The sequence below is a fragment of the Perissodus microlepis genome, chromosome 22, assembly GCF_051167445.1.
Source record: "Perissodus microlepis isolate ML-2025 ecotype Zambia chromosome 22, ASM5116744v1, whole genome shotgun sequence".
Taxonomy (NCBI): domain Eukaryota; kingdom Metazoa; phylum Chordata; class Actinopteri; order Cichliformes; family Cichlidae; genus Perissodus; species Perissodus microlepis.
The window spans coordinates 25907690-25923527 of NC_140481.1; the positions used below are offsets into that span (position 1 = coordinate 25907690).

The following is a 15838-nucleotide window of genomic DNA, read 5'->3' on the forward strand; positions in this document are numbered from 1 at the left end:
AAAGAAGTAGTGATAATATAGCTATTATAGTTTTTATGAATAGTCTTAAAGGAACAGACATTTTTGGGACTCATTGTTGTAAATGTTCCTGTCATAACACCATACTAAGTGTGAACCTAGGAAAGAAAGTATGTTTGGTGGCCAAAGTTACAGTATTTTCTTTCTTTTGAATGCATAAGTTCACATACACTACACATGCTTCAAACAAGCTCATATTAACATGTGTTATTTACAATAGGATTAAAAAGAGCTTCATAAGTTTGTAAATAAGATGTTTCTTCCAAAAATATTTTAATCAACTCCATCAGAGAATTTAAATATTAGTGAAAACTTGGTAATAAAGGGATTCACGGACTTTAATTATACCACTGAATGATGTGGCCACACTTACTGGTCTGGGTACACGAGTGGGAGGAGAAAGACCAACATCATAATGGGCTGAGCTTCACCTGCTGTGAAAAGCTGTATCCTTATCCAGAAAGTAGATGTTGGAGGACAATGAGAGTGATCTGAGGGAGAAGAAGGCACAGCAAAGGGAATGAGACTTTAAGCTACAGTCTGAGGCTGACCTGAGCATTTGTATTAACAGTCTAAATAACAGTTTGATTACAATTTTTAAGGCATCGTATCCAAGAATGGCAACTTCTTGGCGATTTACACTTATTCTGTGCATGCTGCTGATGGCGTGTGGAGGCTTGAGCCTGGCTAGTGAAGAAGCAGAACCCCGAAATTCTCAAACAGACAATGGGACGGGCTCAAACTCTAACACAACTGAAGAGGGTGGTCATGGAGCGGTGCCCATCACTACACTGCCTATTGTGACCTGGAAGTGGCATCATGTCACCACACAGTACCTCGTGTTCCTGTGGATCCTGGTTGCCTGGCTCTGCAAACTCAGTAAGTCTTGCAAAGCCAAATTGATGGAAGTGCTCTTCTTCCAGCATTATAAACACCTCTGCACCCAAGAAATTTTGTAATTTTTAAATATGTATTTTTAAATATGTGTGTAGTTTAGGGTTATTCTGATCATCTATTTTTGTCACTGGCTCATTTTCTTAATTGTTTTAATTATTTCTCAAGGATGTGCTCACAAAATAAATAAAAATAGTTATGAAAAAAGAGTGTGTAAGTTCACTTATATTCAAATAGGGCCAAATCTTATATCACAAGGGAGGTTTCAGGGTCACCTGATCCAGGCCTAACAGTATGCTCAGCAAAACGGAAAGTTTTATGCCTAATCTTAAAAGCAGAGATGGTTTGCTACAGGCTCTCCCTCCCATTCTATTTTTAAATACTCTAGGAACCACAAGTAAGCCCACTGTCTGAGAGCAGAGTGTTCTAATGGGGTTATATGGTACTGTAAAGTTATTAAGATAAGACGGGGCCTGATTATTTAAGACTTTGTATGTGAGGAGCAGGATTTTGAATTCACTTCTGGATTTAACAGGGAGCCAATCAAGAGAAGCCAATACAGGAGAAATCTGCTCTCGCTTTCTAGTCCCTGTCAGTATTCTTGCTGCAGCATTTTGGATTAACTGAAAAGGCTTTTCAGGGAGTTTTTAGGACATCCTGATAATAATGAATTACAGTAGTCCAGCCTGGAAATAATAAATGCATGAACTAGTTTTTCAGCGTCACTGTGAGACAGAATGTTAAAAATTACCCCAAGTTTGGTGGCCAAGCTAATGTCATCCAGAGTAAGCATCTGGTTAGATACCATATTTCTATGATTTTATGGCCAAGTACAATAACCTAATTTTTCTTTGAATTTAGAAGCAGAAAATTGGAGGTCAACCAAGTCTTTATCTTTAAGACCTTTCTGCAGTTTGTGTTATCTGGCTTCATGGATAGATAAAGTTGTGTTTCATGTGCATAGCAGGGACAATGTAAGGTATGCCTTTTAATGATATTGCCTAAAGGAAGCATGTTGATCATATGCAGGATTGAAATATTAATTAATGGTAGGACTTCTTTGAGCAGTCTTATAGGAATGGGGTCTAAAAGACATGTTGATAGTTTGGAGGAAGCAATAAGTTAAGTTAACTCAGAAAGATCAATTTGAGAAAAAGACTAAATGAATATCAGTGGTACAGAAAGTGGTTACATCTGTGAAATGATTATGAGTAATTTTTCTTTAATGGTTAAAGTTTCATTTGTGAAGAAATTCATGAAGTCAGTACCAGTGCTGTCAGCGTTAATCTCGTTAAAACCGCTCTAACGCTTTTACGCCGTGCAGCCCCACACACTGCGCTAACTCGCTAATGGAGATTTGCCGCGTTAATGCGGTTATGGCATTAACATCATTTTAACGAGATTAACGCTGACAGCACTAGTCAGTACCAGTTAACATTAAATGAATGGCTTGTTCAACAGAGTTCTTACTTTTTGTTCGCCTGGAAACAAGGCTAAAGAGAAACCTGTGGTTTTTCTTAATTTCTTTAATCAGTGATGAACATGATTGATGAAGATGTTCCAGCTTTCCAGCAGTCGCAAACACTTTTTTGAGGCTAAATGATGATCGTATGATGATGATTGTAGCCACAGCTGCCCTGGGGCGCACTGACAGAGGTGAGGCTGCCGGACACTGGCGCCACCGGCCCCTCTGACCACCACCAGTAGGCAAACATGGGGTTAGGATCTTGCCCAAGGATATTTGGCATGCAGCCAGGAGGCAGCCTGGGATCAAACCACTGACCTTCTGATTAGTGGCTGACCTGCTCTGCCACCTGAGCTACAGCCACAGCCACAATCTGCATTAAGGCACATCTTTGACAGTTAGCAAAATGTTATAACTTAACATTGTTGACCTAATGAGACAATTTTTAATAAGCCATCAGGTAGGACTGAATAAGGTGATATTATATTGCTTTGTAATTACTGATAAATTACAGCTGGTGACATGACTTTTCATGGCTTATTGGAACTCACATTCTCCACCTCTTCAATTATTCCCCCCCCATGTCATTCCTCATTATTACACATGACTTAATTTCTGAACATCTATAGTTTTTCATTGCATATGTGAATTGGATGGGTTGTTACCAAGATCTGGTGAGAATATAATTTCAATAGCACCTTTAGAAATATATTTGCATAGAAAACTGGTGACTTATCTTACCTGCTATATATCTGTCCACAGTCCCTAAATATAAATAAATTATTGCAACAGTTGCAAATGATCAAATGGAGTTTTATGTATATGGTTTTACTTAAAGTGCAGTGAAGGTTTGAATGTTTGCCAGCTCCTACCTGACTACAAGCAGACTGGCTTAAAATCAAAGGTTGTTACAAAGGTTGATAGTATTGATTGATGGTTCTTGTCTTGATCTTTTTTTTCTCCTCTCAGTCATTGAGTCCAACCACCACGTCACCAACGTCATACCCGAGAGCGTCCTGCTCATCTGCTTCGGTTTTGTTTTGGGTGGCATGATTTGGGGTGCAGACAAGATGCAGACCTTCAGACTGACCCCGACAGTCTTCTTCTATTTCCTGTTGCCTCAAGTCATTCTGGACGCAGGCTACCACATGCCAAACAAACTGTTCTTCACCAACCTGGGTGCCATCTTGGTCTATGCTGTCATTGGGACCTGCTGGAATGCTGCCAGTTTGGGGCTGTCGCTGTGGGGGTGTCACATGGGAGGATTCATGGGTAAGAGAGGATTTTTATTTTGTTTCATTTCAGCAAACCTGCTACCACGGCTCACATAGAGGAAGTGATGTCAAAGCTCAGCGGCCCGAGACGAGAGATGGACTCAAACGCAGATTCAACCTGAGACTCGAGAAAGTGATAAACAAAAGAACTTTATCTAACAATGGTGTGAAGCACAAGGTGAACAGAGCTAAGGTTGTGAACTGAGCAGGGACTATGAACATGAACTGTGAGACTAAGGGAAGGTTGCAAATAACATGAACTGTGAGAGGACACTATGCTGGCTGGAATTGGGATCTTGGTGGGGGAAGCAGAGGCAGGTCAAGGGTAAAAAAAGGTCAAGAAATTTCCAGTTAACTCTGTCAAATGCTTTTTCTGCATCTAAAGAAAATATTGTAGTTTTGATGTTTTTACTGTATGAGTAGTCTATTAAATTAAATAATCTACGTGCGTTTGTTGATGAGTGCCTACCTTTTATGAAACCAGTTTGGTCAGGATGAATTAAGAGGGGGGTTATTTTCTCTAGTCTCTTTGAGAGAGCTTTGCAGATTATTTTAAGGTCTACATTTATAAGGGATATTGGACGATAGCTTGAGGGAAATAAAGGCTCTTTTCCTGGTTTTAGCTGGAGATTAATGTTTGCAGAATTCATATTTGATGGAAATCTGCCGTCTTCTTTGATTTCCAACAACGTTCTGTTAAAAACTGGTGCTAGAATCGTCCAGAATTCTTTGTAGAATTCTGCAGGAAAGCCGTCTGGACCTGGAGCCTTAATGTTGGGCATGCTTATCAGGGCTTCCTGGAGTTCACCTGGTGTCAGTGGTGAATCCAGCGCCATTGCTTGAGTGTCTAATAATTTTAGAAGAGTTATGTTGTCCAAAAACTGATCAATTTCCTTTTTAGATGGGTTTATTTGTGGTGAATACAACGTCTTATAGAAATCCCTGAAAATGTTGTTTATTTGTTTCGGGTCACATATTGTGTTCCCAGATAAATCTTGAACAGCACATATAGTTGTTTTTTCTTCATTTATTTTTAGCTGGTTTGCTAGAAATTGACCGGATTTATTACCATGTTCATAATTTTGTAAGCATAGTCATTGTACTAAGAATTCTGTTTTTTTTTATCAGTTATCTCATTTAAATCTATTTTTGTTTTGCCTATTTTATTCAATGTTTCCTGATCTTGGTGTGACACGTAGGCTTCTTCTAGGGATTTTTTGTTTTTTTTTATAATTTCTGAATATTTTTGTTTTCTTGTTTCTTTTTATGTGATGAGAAAGAAATTATTTCTGGTTTTTGCCTGAGAAGAGTAAATGTTGATCCAAGGCCCAAGCTGAAAACACAAAGACCGAGAGGTCACACAAGGTTTTAGCTGATGATCTGGTGGAGAGTGCAGGTCAGAGTTGGTCTTAAATACTGTGCACTGATTGCGGTCAATGAGCCAGCATGAGTGGAGTCAGGATCTCGGGAGAGAAGTGGAAAACTACTCCCGGAAGACCAAAACTCACTGGATCATGGCACTTTTAATGCTCTAAGTGGGAGTCTATAGAGATTAATTTGCCTTTGGAACGAGCCTCAAGTGGCCACTAGAGGAACTGCAGTTTGTAGTACTTCAGCCTTGGCTTTGTTTTTTTTGCCTTAAAGTTTGTTCTGGAAACAAAGACACGTCACACAAATGATATTTTTACATCCGCGGTGACTCAGGAAAGCTGCCTGAGAAGAGTTTTCTTTAGTATAAAACCAATCCTTTAAAACATTCCTTTCACTCTTTGTTTGGATACATTAAACATCGACATCACTAAGAGCTAATTTGACTTCCTTTTAACACTTCATCAAAGTGGATTTTTAGTTCATTACAGCTCCAGGCTTGTCTGAGACTTTATACCAGGAGCCCCCAATCCCAGTCCACGAGGGCCGGTGTCCCTGCAGGTTTTAGATGTGTCCTTCATCCATCACAGCTGATTTAAAAGGATAAATTGCCTTCTCAACATGTCTTCAAGTTCTCCAGAGGCCTGGTAATGAACTAATCACGTGATTCAGGTGTGTGGACCCAGGGTGAGATCTAAAACCTGCAGGGATACCGGCCCTCATGGACTGGGATTGGGGACCCCTGCCTTAAACCTTTGGGTGAAGAATACTGAGTCTGACCACTGCCAAACCAGTGCACTGGATGAGACTGGAGAGAGATTTGACATGGACTTTTCCTACCAATAAATGAGAATGTTTTACCAAATGACACAGCATTTCATTCCAGCATTTCAGTTTGCAGCAAAGTGCCAGATTGATCATAGTTACAGTACAATTGAGCAAAACTGAATATATTTCCTGCTCTTTGTATCTGTACAGGTGACCTGGACATTAGTCTGCTGCAGTACCTTCTTTTTGGCAGTCTGATGGCTGCTGTGGACCCCGTGGCTGTCATCGCTGTGTTTGAGCAGGTCCACGTTAACGACGTCCTCTTTATCATAGTGTTTGGAGAGTCGCTGCTCAACGACGGTGTAACAGTGGTTCGTATGCATCATTGCTTTGTTTAGCATTACTTAAGTAGCATAACACTTGGGCCCTTTAGTGTAAGAGTTTTACAAATTGCACATGCAATGTGCAATTTGTAAAAGTAAACTATGAAAGGTCAGTTTGGTAACAAAATGCATTTATGTAACTATAGCATGTTGTACTGCATAAGGACAGTGAAACAAAATCTGACCAGCTGAATTCTTTCCTCCTTCCTTCGTCTCTGTAAATGTACAGTCATGGTGAAAAGAAAAAAGCTCTTTTACGTATCAGGACATAGTAAATAATATCTGGTCCTTAATAGTCTCAAAATTAGGTGAATCAACCCAGAGGTGTCATGAGTTTGCAGCGCTTGCAGACCTGTTTGGAGTGTTGAGGACCAAGGTGCAGATATGCAGAAAAAGAAGAAATAAACAGAAAACACACCTTTATTGGTTAAAATGTCCAGCAACAATATAACATTAACAAAAGCAGCTGGAGTAACACTAGGGAACACACTGGGAGTAAAGAGACAGTCTGACAACGACTAAGAAGAAGACAGAATTATTTATGTACAGTGGTGTGAAAAAGTGTTTGCCCCGTTCCCGATTTCCAATTTTAACTAACTGGTTGGGCCACCCAAAGCAGCAACAACTGCAATCAAGCATTTGCGATAACTGGACATGAGTCTTTTACAGCACAGTGGAGGAATTTTGGTCCAGTCGTCTTTGCAGAATTGATGTAATTCAGCTGCACTGAAGGTTTTTCAAGCATAAACCGCCTTTTTAAAGTCATAGCACAGCATCTCAATCAATTGAGTTCAGTTTTTATTTAAACAGCGCTAAAATCAACAGTTGCCTCAAGGCGCCTGATATTGTAAGGTAAAGACATACAAATAATACAAAAACAGAAAACCCCAACAATCTTATGACCCCCTTGGGATGAGGGGAGGAAGACAGTACAAAAGACATGCTGTAGAAGAGAGTAAGGGATGGATAATAACTAACATTATTACATTACTAATAACACAGAATGATCGAGAAAGGTGACAGAAGAAGAAAAACTCAATGCATCATGGGAATTCCCCAGCAGATCAGGTCTACAGCAGGGTAACTAAGGCAGGATTCAGGTACACCTGATCCAGCCCCAACGATATGCTTTTGCCACACACAAAAAAAAGCAGCAGGAGTTTTGCCAGTTCCCTTGCAAAACTGAGACAACTCTTTATGTTCCCTGTTGCTCAGCACTGGTTTTTGTATTGGAACCCTTCCATGCAGGCCATTTCTGCCCAGTGTCTAACTTATGATGGAGTCATGAACTCTGACCAGGGCTGAGGCAAGTTAGGCCTGCAGTTATTTGGATGTTGTTCTGGGTTCTTTTGTGACCTCTTGGATGAGTTGTTACTGAACTCTTGGAAAAATCAGAATCAGAATCAGAGAGGCTTAATTTATCCCCAAGGGGCAATTAAGATACAACAGAGCAGCATGATGTTAAAAATAAGGATGGGGCGTAATCAGGCAAAACGAATGAGAAAAAAAAATACTTAAAATACACAGTATATACACAGTTTTAAAATTAAAGTCACTGAATAAGTGAATAAAAAACTGTAGGTGACTAAAAGTGAATAAACTGTCGGCAGTATAAAAAGAGTGTAGAGTAGTTTATGTTTATGGTGTGGGAAATGGGCTTATTGGCTGGAGTTAAAAAGCAGAGTGGCTTTCGGACAAAGGTGGCTCACTGCATTTTCTCCTCCTGCAGAAAATGCAGTGGAGGCGCCGCCCAGAGGGGAGCTGTTGAAATGCGGCGTGAAGAATGTGATAGGGGTCATTAATAATTTTGGCTGCCTGTCTAAGGGCCTGTTGGCTGAAAAACCTGTGCAACAGTTCTGACAGGCAGGCCAATGATTTTAGAGTACACTGATGCAGTGTGCTGCAGTCTGTTCCTGTTCTGAAGGCTGAGGGAGTGGAGCCAGCAGGAGATGGAGAAGGTCATGATGCCTTCCAGGAAGGCATAGTAAAAAGTCATCATGATGGGTGTGCTGACTCCAAAGTAGTTGAGTTTCCTAAGGAGGTATAGCCATTGGTGGCACCTCCTGAAAATGTCCTCTGTGTTGGCAGAGAATTTCAGGAGGTTGTCAAAGATGGTTCCCAGGTATTTGCATACCTCAACTACCTCCTCTGGCTTCCCATGGATGGTGGTGGTGACTGAAGCAGCCAGATCCCTCTGCCTACTGGAGATGGTCACCACCATCTCTTTGGTTTTGCTCACGTTCAGTTCAAGTTTGGAGCTGTTACACCACTCTACAAACTCCTGCATGCTCAGCACCCTCACCTAAATCATAAGGCGTTGCCATGGTGAGAATGTGATGGAAGTTTTTCTCCTGTTGAATGGTACAAGCTAGAATGGACAAGTCTGGAAAACATTTTTACCAGATGACCAGTCATTAATTTTTCTTCCATCCAATTTTTCTTTCATCTCTTAGGTGCTCTTCAATGTGTTTGATGCATTTGTGTCACTGGGAGGATCCCAAATTGATGCTGCAGAAATTGCTAAAGGAATAGGTAAGACATGACATTTATTAAGCTGTTAATAGAGAATTTATCAGTGCATGCAGCTGACTGCACGTTTCCACAACCTTATAAACTAGGGCTGAGTGATGAAGTCACTTGCGTGAATCACAAAACATTTCTTCCACTGAAAACGATACATCCAGATGAACAGAATTTACTTTTTGGGACTCTCTCTCCACAGTTTCCTTCTTTGTAGTTGCATTTGGTGGTTCCCTTGTGGGCATAGCATTCGGCCTACTAATTTCACTTCTGACCAGATGCACAAAAAATGTCAAGATCATCGAGCCAGGCTTCATCTTTGTCATGGGATACCTTTCTTACCTGACTGCTGAGATGCTTTCTCTGTCTGCTATCCTTTCGTGAGTATTTCACAATTGAAATGTAATTTGTTTTATTATGTCTTATCCATTTTCTATATGTAAAAATGTAGTAAACATATTTAGATGCACAAAGTTTATATTTCTGTTTCCTTCTGTAGGACTGTCTTCTGCGGTGTGTTATGTCAGAAGTACGTCAGAGCAAACATGCATGAGCATTCAGTTCAAACTGTCAAATATGCCATGAAGGTTTTCGCCAATGGATCAGAAACCATCATCTTTGTTTTTCTCGGTATCTCGGCCATCGATAAGGTTATCTGGGTTTGGAACTCAGGCTTCATCCTCCTCACAGTCTTCTTCGTCTTTGTGTATAGATTCATTGGTGAGATTTGGTCCTTTTGCTATCACACGCACACATTGTGATTTAAAAGTTTGTGTGTTATACAAAGAAATTTTCCGCTGCTGCTGCTCCCAAGATGACACAATTTTACAAGGATGCATTATTTCCCTAAAATAAATCAAAAAGGCACAATGATGTAAAGTCTAAATAACTTGTGTGTTTCTGTTTGTACTGCAGGTGTGTTTTTCCTCACCTGGATCCTTAACAAGTACAGGCTGGTCCCGCTGGAATTCATAGATCAGGTGATTATGAGCTACGGTGGCCTACGAGGAGCTGTTGCGTATGGCCTGGCTGTGATGCTGGATGAGAATAAGATAAAAGAGAAAAACCTGATGGTCTGCACTACACTCATTGTGGTTTATTTCACTGTCATCTGGCAGGTAGTGAAAGTTTGGCTTTTGTTATTAAATGTATACATTATTTTCTTTCTTCTTACACAGTCTGCATTAGAGCTAAAGGTTTGCACATTACTGCTTCACATTGTTGCAGGGAATGACGATGAAACCTCTGGTCACGTGGCTGAAAGTAAAGAGAGCTGAAGTGAAAGAGCTCACACTCCTAGAAAAAATGACAAACAAGGTAAATCTCAAAAAACATCTCATGTTTCACCTACACAACCATTTTCTGTCCAGTTATTAGAGTCCTTCTCCTTTCTTTAGATGTTTAATCACACTCTGGTTGCCATAGAAGACATATCAGGACAAATAGGACACAACTGTCAGAGGAGCAAGTATGAAAAGACTTGATACATAAATTCAAAATGCTTTTTCATTCAAAATAGGCTACAGTGATCTGTTTTCTTTTTGCTAAGGTGGAAGTATTTTGAGGAGAAGTGGATGTCGAGGATTTTGATGAAGCCATCTGCAAGGAAGAAACAAGATGAAGTTTTTAATGTCTTCCATCAGCTGAACCTCAAGGATGCCATGGAATACGTGGCTGAAGTGAGCATCATTTGTATATTATAAGTATATTTTGCTGAAATGCTCATTATAGAAAACTAATAAGTTTGCCGCATGTAAAGAAAGCTCTGTCTTCTTCTGTTGCAGGGCGAGCGTAGAGGCTCACTGGAATTTATCCGTAAAGAAAGTGTTGCTATTGATTTCAGGAAAAAGTTTGAAAGTGAACACTCAGAGGACATGCCTGGCATGAGGGCGAACATGTCAAATGGTCACTGTGCAAAGCCCACTACGAAGTAAGCAATCTGGATTTTTCTGATAATAAGAGGAGAGCTAAAAGCAGGCTTACAAGCCATTATATAATTGGGTGGTGATGAATCAGAGGCCACAAAAAATTATTTTAATTTGAAGAAAAATCTAACTAGCTAACTAGGAGCACTGCAACTATTCAGTGCCTGAAAACAGCTCATTTCACAACCATATTTTAAAATATAAACCAGAGGGAACATAGCCCTTTTAATATTCTAGTATTACTTTAAATCACTGACACGATTGTCTTCCTCTGTACTAGAGACCCTATTCCATCAGTGAGCGTGGAAATGCACGAGCACGCCATGAAGGCTAAGAACGAAGCTGAGGCAGTTAACGCTCACAACCTTCTGGATCAGCATCTTTACAAGAGCAGGAAGCAGGTAATGAGCACATTCAGTCATCACATGGAGGGCTTACTAAAGCAGCTTAGTGCTGCACTTTCATTTCATTGGAGTCAAAATGTTAAATGTTGTCATTGTGTTACTTAAATTTGTAAGTCTTAGTTCAAGCACCATGATCAAAGACATTAATTTGTTTCTGACCTCCCCAGCCTGTTGGTGGGGGAGGCTGTAGTGTTTTATTATGGGCACATCCTACGGTTAGCGTTCTGTTTCTTATTTAGTGAGGATGTTTTACTTCCTGCCTTTGTGACCTCACCTGTGTTTGTGTATGTTGAGACCATTGGAGGGGTTAAGCCATATACAGGGTGGGGGAGATGATCCTTTTTGTGTGTAGGAGGTCACACTAATGCACACCCTAACACAAACACACACACACACGTGCACACACACATTCTTGCACATGCACACATCACACAGATGCTCGCACATGCATGCACACACACACACACACACACACACACACACACACACACACACAGATGCTCGCACATACATGCACACACACACACACAGATGCTCGCACATGCACACACACACAGATGCTCGCACATGCATGCACACACACACACACACACACACACACACACACACACACACACACACAAAATCAAAGTAAAATCAAAACAAAAAATGCATATATAACACTTTTCTTATGTCCTGCTCATGTCAGTCACTCAATTCCTGTGAAAAGATATGAAAGGTTATTCTACTGTTCTCCTTAAAGGTGACACTAATAAACTAATAAAAAATATATATATCAGTCAGGACCACGGTAGAAAGATATTTCCAGGAATCAGCATCAACAGATGCAAATGATCAAGTCAGGCACAACAGTTACAGATGCAACTGTGAGCAGTTTCATGCACCTCAAATCCAGCTGCCTGAGATTTATATTTGTAGAATTTGTATATTTGTATATCAGCACTGAGACCAGCTGAATTGCCTGGACTGTGGCTGAGCTTGACTTCATGGTCTTCATGGTTTGTTTTTATCAATGAGTTTTCTTTTCTTGTTTATAGCATCGCCACAGGTTCAGTCGCAGCAAATTCATAATCAACAAAGATGAGAAAGAAGTCCAGGAGATCTTCAAGAGAACCATGAAGAACCGAATGGAGTCATTCCAGCCTGCAAAGACGGGCGTTTCACCAAAGACGGTCATCAAGCACACAAAGAAGGAACACCAGCAGAAGGTAAAGAGAAAGAGAGGGAATGAGTTTACCACAAAGAGCAAAGAGCTGATTATGTCTTTGTGAGGTTCAGTGAAGAAGAAAAGTGTCTTTTGCAAATACGGCCCTTACTGATTCTTTATTTTCAGTTCTGTTTTTTGTTGTACAAAATAGTAAATAATTCCCTATTGAGCCTTTATTAAACTTCCTTGAAATAATATTCATAAACTCTCTTCCATGTGTGAAAGTGGACAAAAATATTGGATTTTGCTTCTTGAACAAAAATTTAAGTAAAATTAATCTTTTTTTTTTTTTTTTTTTTTTTTGTCTGTTTGGTACAGTTTCAATTCCAAAAAAAAGGAAGTTGTTTAAAATATATTATTATTATATATATAATTACTACAAAATTCCAATGATTTGTACATCTCACAAATCTATATTTGATTCAAAATAGAGCAAAATAGAATCATAAAACATATCATATGTTTAAACTGAGAAATTAAACTCAGAAGATGTAAATTTTTAAGAAAGATATTTATTTTGAATTTGATGGCAGCAATACATCTCAAAAGAGTTGGGACATCTCCATGTTTACCACTGTGTGCCAGCACACAGAACAGCCCATAAACTTCCCGACATTCCCTGAAAAATATGTTGTCTGGTCAGTCCAAAACTCAGGACCATGACACTTTGGCTCAAAGAAGATAGAAGTGTCCGGATCATGTTCACAAATGGCTTCTTCTTTGGAGGACAGAGCTCTGACCTGCATTTGTTGATTAACTTGATTAACTTGTTAATGAGCCCATGCAGTGATTTCCATGGCAGAATTGTGTTTTTAATGCCGTGCTGCCTGAGAGCCAGAAAATCACCTAAATCCAATATTGATTTTTAACATTTCCCCTTTTGCAGATCCTTTACATTTCTTGTTGATATTATGTACTATAGATGCTGAGATATTCATTGTCTTCATAATTTTACATTAAGGAACTAGGAATTAGTGTGAAGTTACCCCACAATTTGTAGACCCAGATTTTTGCAGATTTGTGCCCATCTTTGCTTCTGAGACACTGAGACTTATTTAAGGTGCTCTTTTTCCTTCCAGTCATTACTGACCTGATGCCACTTAACCTAAGAAGCTGCAAAATGTTCCTCCATGTCCTGCTTCAAGTCTTTTTGTGTTGCTGTCATCCAATTCAACATGAGCTAATATTGTTCTTAAAATGGCAAATTATTTTTGATTTATTGTGAATAAAATCAAGGCGTTGCTGTTTTTTTCCTGGGATTATACCATTTTAGCAGACATAAATTGATATTTAAGTGCTTCTGTTTTTTATCATGTTATGCAGGGCTGAATGATTCCATCCAATCTCTTCCTCTTGTCCTTGTCAGGCTTCAAGCCCCCTGTTACCCTATCTCAGCTACTGTAGGACTGGACAGGTCGTCAGTCTGTCGCAGAGCTAACACGCAGAGACAGAAAACTATTCCCACTCATATTCACACCTATGGGGAAAATAGAGTTAACCTAACCCTACTAACAGAATGTCTTGAGAGGACCTTCTTGCTGGGAGGCAACTGTGCTCATCACCGCCCTACCATAACAGTGCCAATCTCTGCTTCGTACTGCTGCAGAGAACAATATTCAAATATTAATATAAATATTTAAAGTATTGTGTGATAAATGTATCATATTGGTTTATTACCAGAGCTCATATAGAACTTTAAGACCGATACCTACACAGATATTTTTAAAAAGTTAAATATTCCTTTATAACTTTTTCCTTTCAGATACATGAAACACTAGTAGACATGATACATTAGTGATGTCTAATTATTTCCTCAATTCAGCTGGTTGTTGTTTGTAGTGTTGCAAACATGCTTGTTGCCATCAGGGAAGTTGCAGAGTGCCCTCTGCTAGACAAAATATGTAACAGCAACATTGGTAGCATAGTTGAAGGGCATTGGTCTTGTCTCTTTTTTTACTTCACCTTCCATTTTTTTTGAAACATAGCGTGTGATCAAATGACTCTTCCTCCTCTTACAGATACCAAAAGGAAAGTCAATAAGCCAGACTAAACTCTGCTATTCTGGGGATGAAGGTTTGTATGTCTGCTTTTGTTGTTGTTGTTGTTGTTTTATGGATTTAAAATCTTAGTCAACAAATTTTCTCATTTTCATTTTTAGATTTTGGGTTCTCAGAGGGAGATAGCGCCTCTGGCTATGACTTGCCATACCCTTCTTTCCCCATGAGAGATTCCAAACCAGGAGGTGAAATAATCCACTTTCTACATCCCGTATGAAAATGAGAGAGAACATATTTTTCAGAAATAATTAAGAGAGCAGAAAAGGCTTTTACTATAAACACAAAGATTACAACATCTTTCTATTTAGAGGGAACTAAATAGACAGTACATATACAATACATTTAAAAAAGGTGCAGTACATGTGTGAAAACAACGCATTATCATAGGATTATTATAGAATTGCCTAATTCTGTTCTCACTCTGCAAGCGAACACTTATAAAACATTTTGACAGCACTGAGTCGTGTTGAGTTTGATGTATGTACACAGACAAGAAGGACCAAGCACAATGAAAATCTGCAAACATAAAGAGTTATATAGACTTAGCATCTAGAGAACAGAGGTAATCTAATAAAATATGAAGTACTGCTCAGGTGCATTAATAAAAAGGAGCAGCCAATAATAGTGTCACTTGTATAAAAAAAATAATGCAGAGAACAGCAATGTCTCCAATATTGAACCCTGAGGTACTAATTCAGTTTTTTTCTTTCATCAAGGTGGGATTGAGAACTCAGCCTTTGTGTCAGATTTGTACCCCACGGATTCATTGCCGATCCCTCCTTGGCTGGCAGAGGGTGAGCTCGACAGCAGCATGGTGGCTCCGTCACTGCGAGCCCAGGCAAGCACGCCCACATCACCCATGGAAATGCGCTACCTGGGGCTTCTTAGTATCAGCACTCGCTCTACTGACACAGAGCAGATGAACAATGATCAATTGCCACTGCCACCAACACCTCCTCCTCCTCCTCCCAGTAGCCACATGTAACTGGATCCCAACACCCTGTTCTGTCTCACTTGAACCTGGGACAAAGACATAAAACAAACCTCAGACATCTACTCTCATATTGACAAGGAAATGTTTTCTTTTCCGTAGCTGTGTTTAGCTTCTGTGTTTCTACACAGACAATATACAGTTTCATAACCTCTGTGCTCTTCAAACAACCCCTGCTGTTTTTAGGTTCAGCCTTCACTTGACAAAGAAAAACTGCACTGAAACAAATCCTTCATGTTCAACATAAAAGATATGTTAAACACCCTCATATAATCTGTGGTTTGTAGCAAATCTGCCATTGAAAACCATTATTTAAGGATTTTTAAAAATATCTTAATATGATGCCAAAACTTTTCAAATGATGTGGATTTTCTGTATATAGCAATAATAACAACAGGGTTTAAATAGAGTGATTTAAAATAGTTTGTGAATCTATAATCCATAGATTCATATTGCACAATACAACGAAAGCTTTCACCACCAGGGGGCACTATTTTCCCTGTCAATGTGAGACATACTATTACTAGCATAATAAAATCCTGCATAGGTCAATGATGCACATGG

General features: G+C 39.5%; 1 protein-coding gene across 1 annotated transcript; it reads left to right on the forward strand.

Annotated features, from left to right (window-relative positions):
• Window positions 1-635: 635 nt before the first annotated feature.
• LOC146363304 (sodium/hydrogen exchanger 3-like) lies at window positions 636-15268 on the forward strand. Its single transcript, XM_084919157.1, has 16 exons — window positions 636-897; window positions 3347-3649; window positions 5998-6158; window positions 8624-8702; window positions 8893-9070; window positions 9190-9410; window positions 9606-9808; window positions 9918-10007; window positions 10088-10158; window positions 10240-10369; window positions 10475-10620; window positions 10896-11016; window positions 12057-12227; window positions 14245-14299; window positions 14385-14468; window positions 15000-15268. Exons 1-16 carry the CDS (start codon window positions 636-638, stop codon window positions 15266-15268), a joined length of 2544 nt encoding a protein of 847 aa, XP_084775283.1.
• The last annotated feature ends 570 nt before the right edge of the window (window positions 15269-15838 follow it).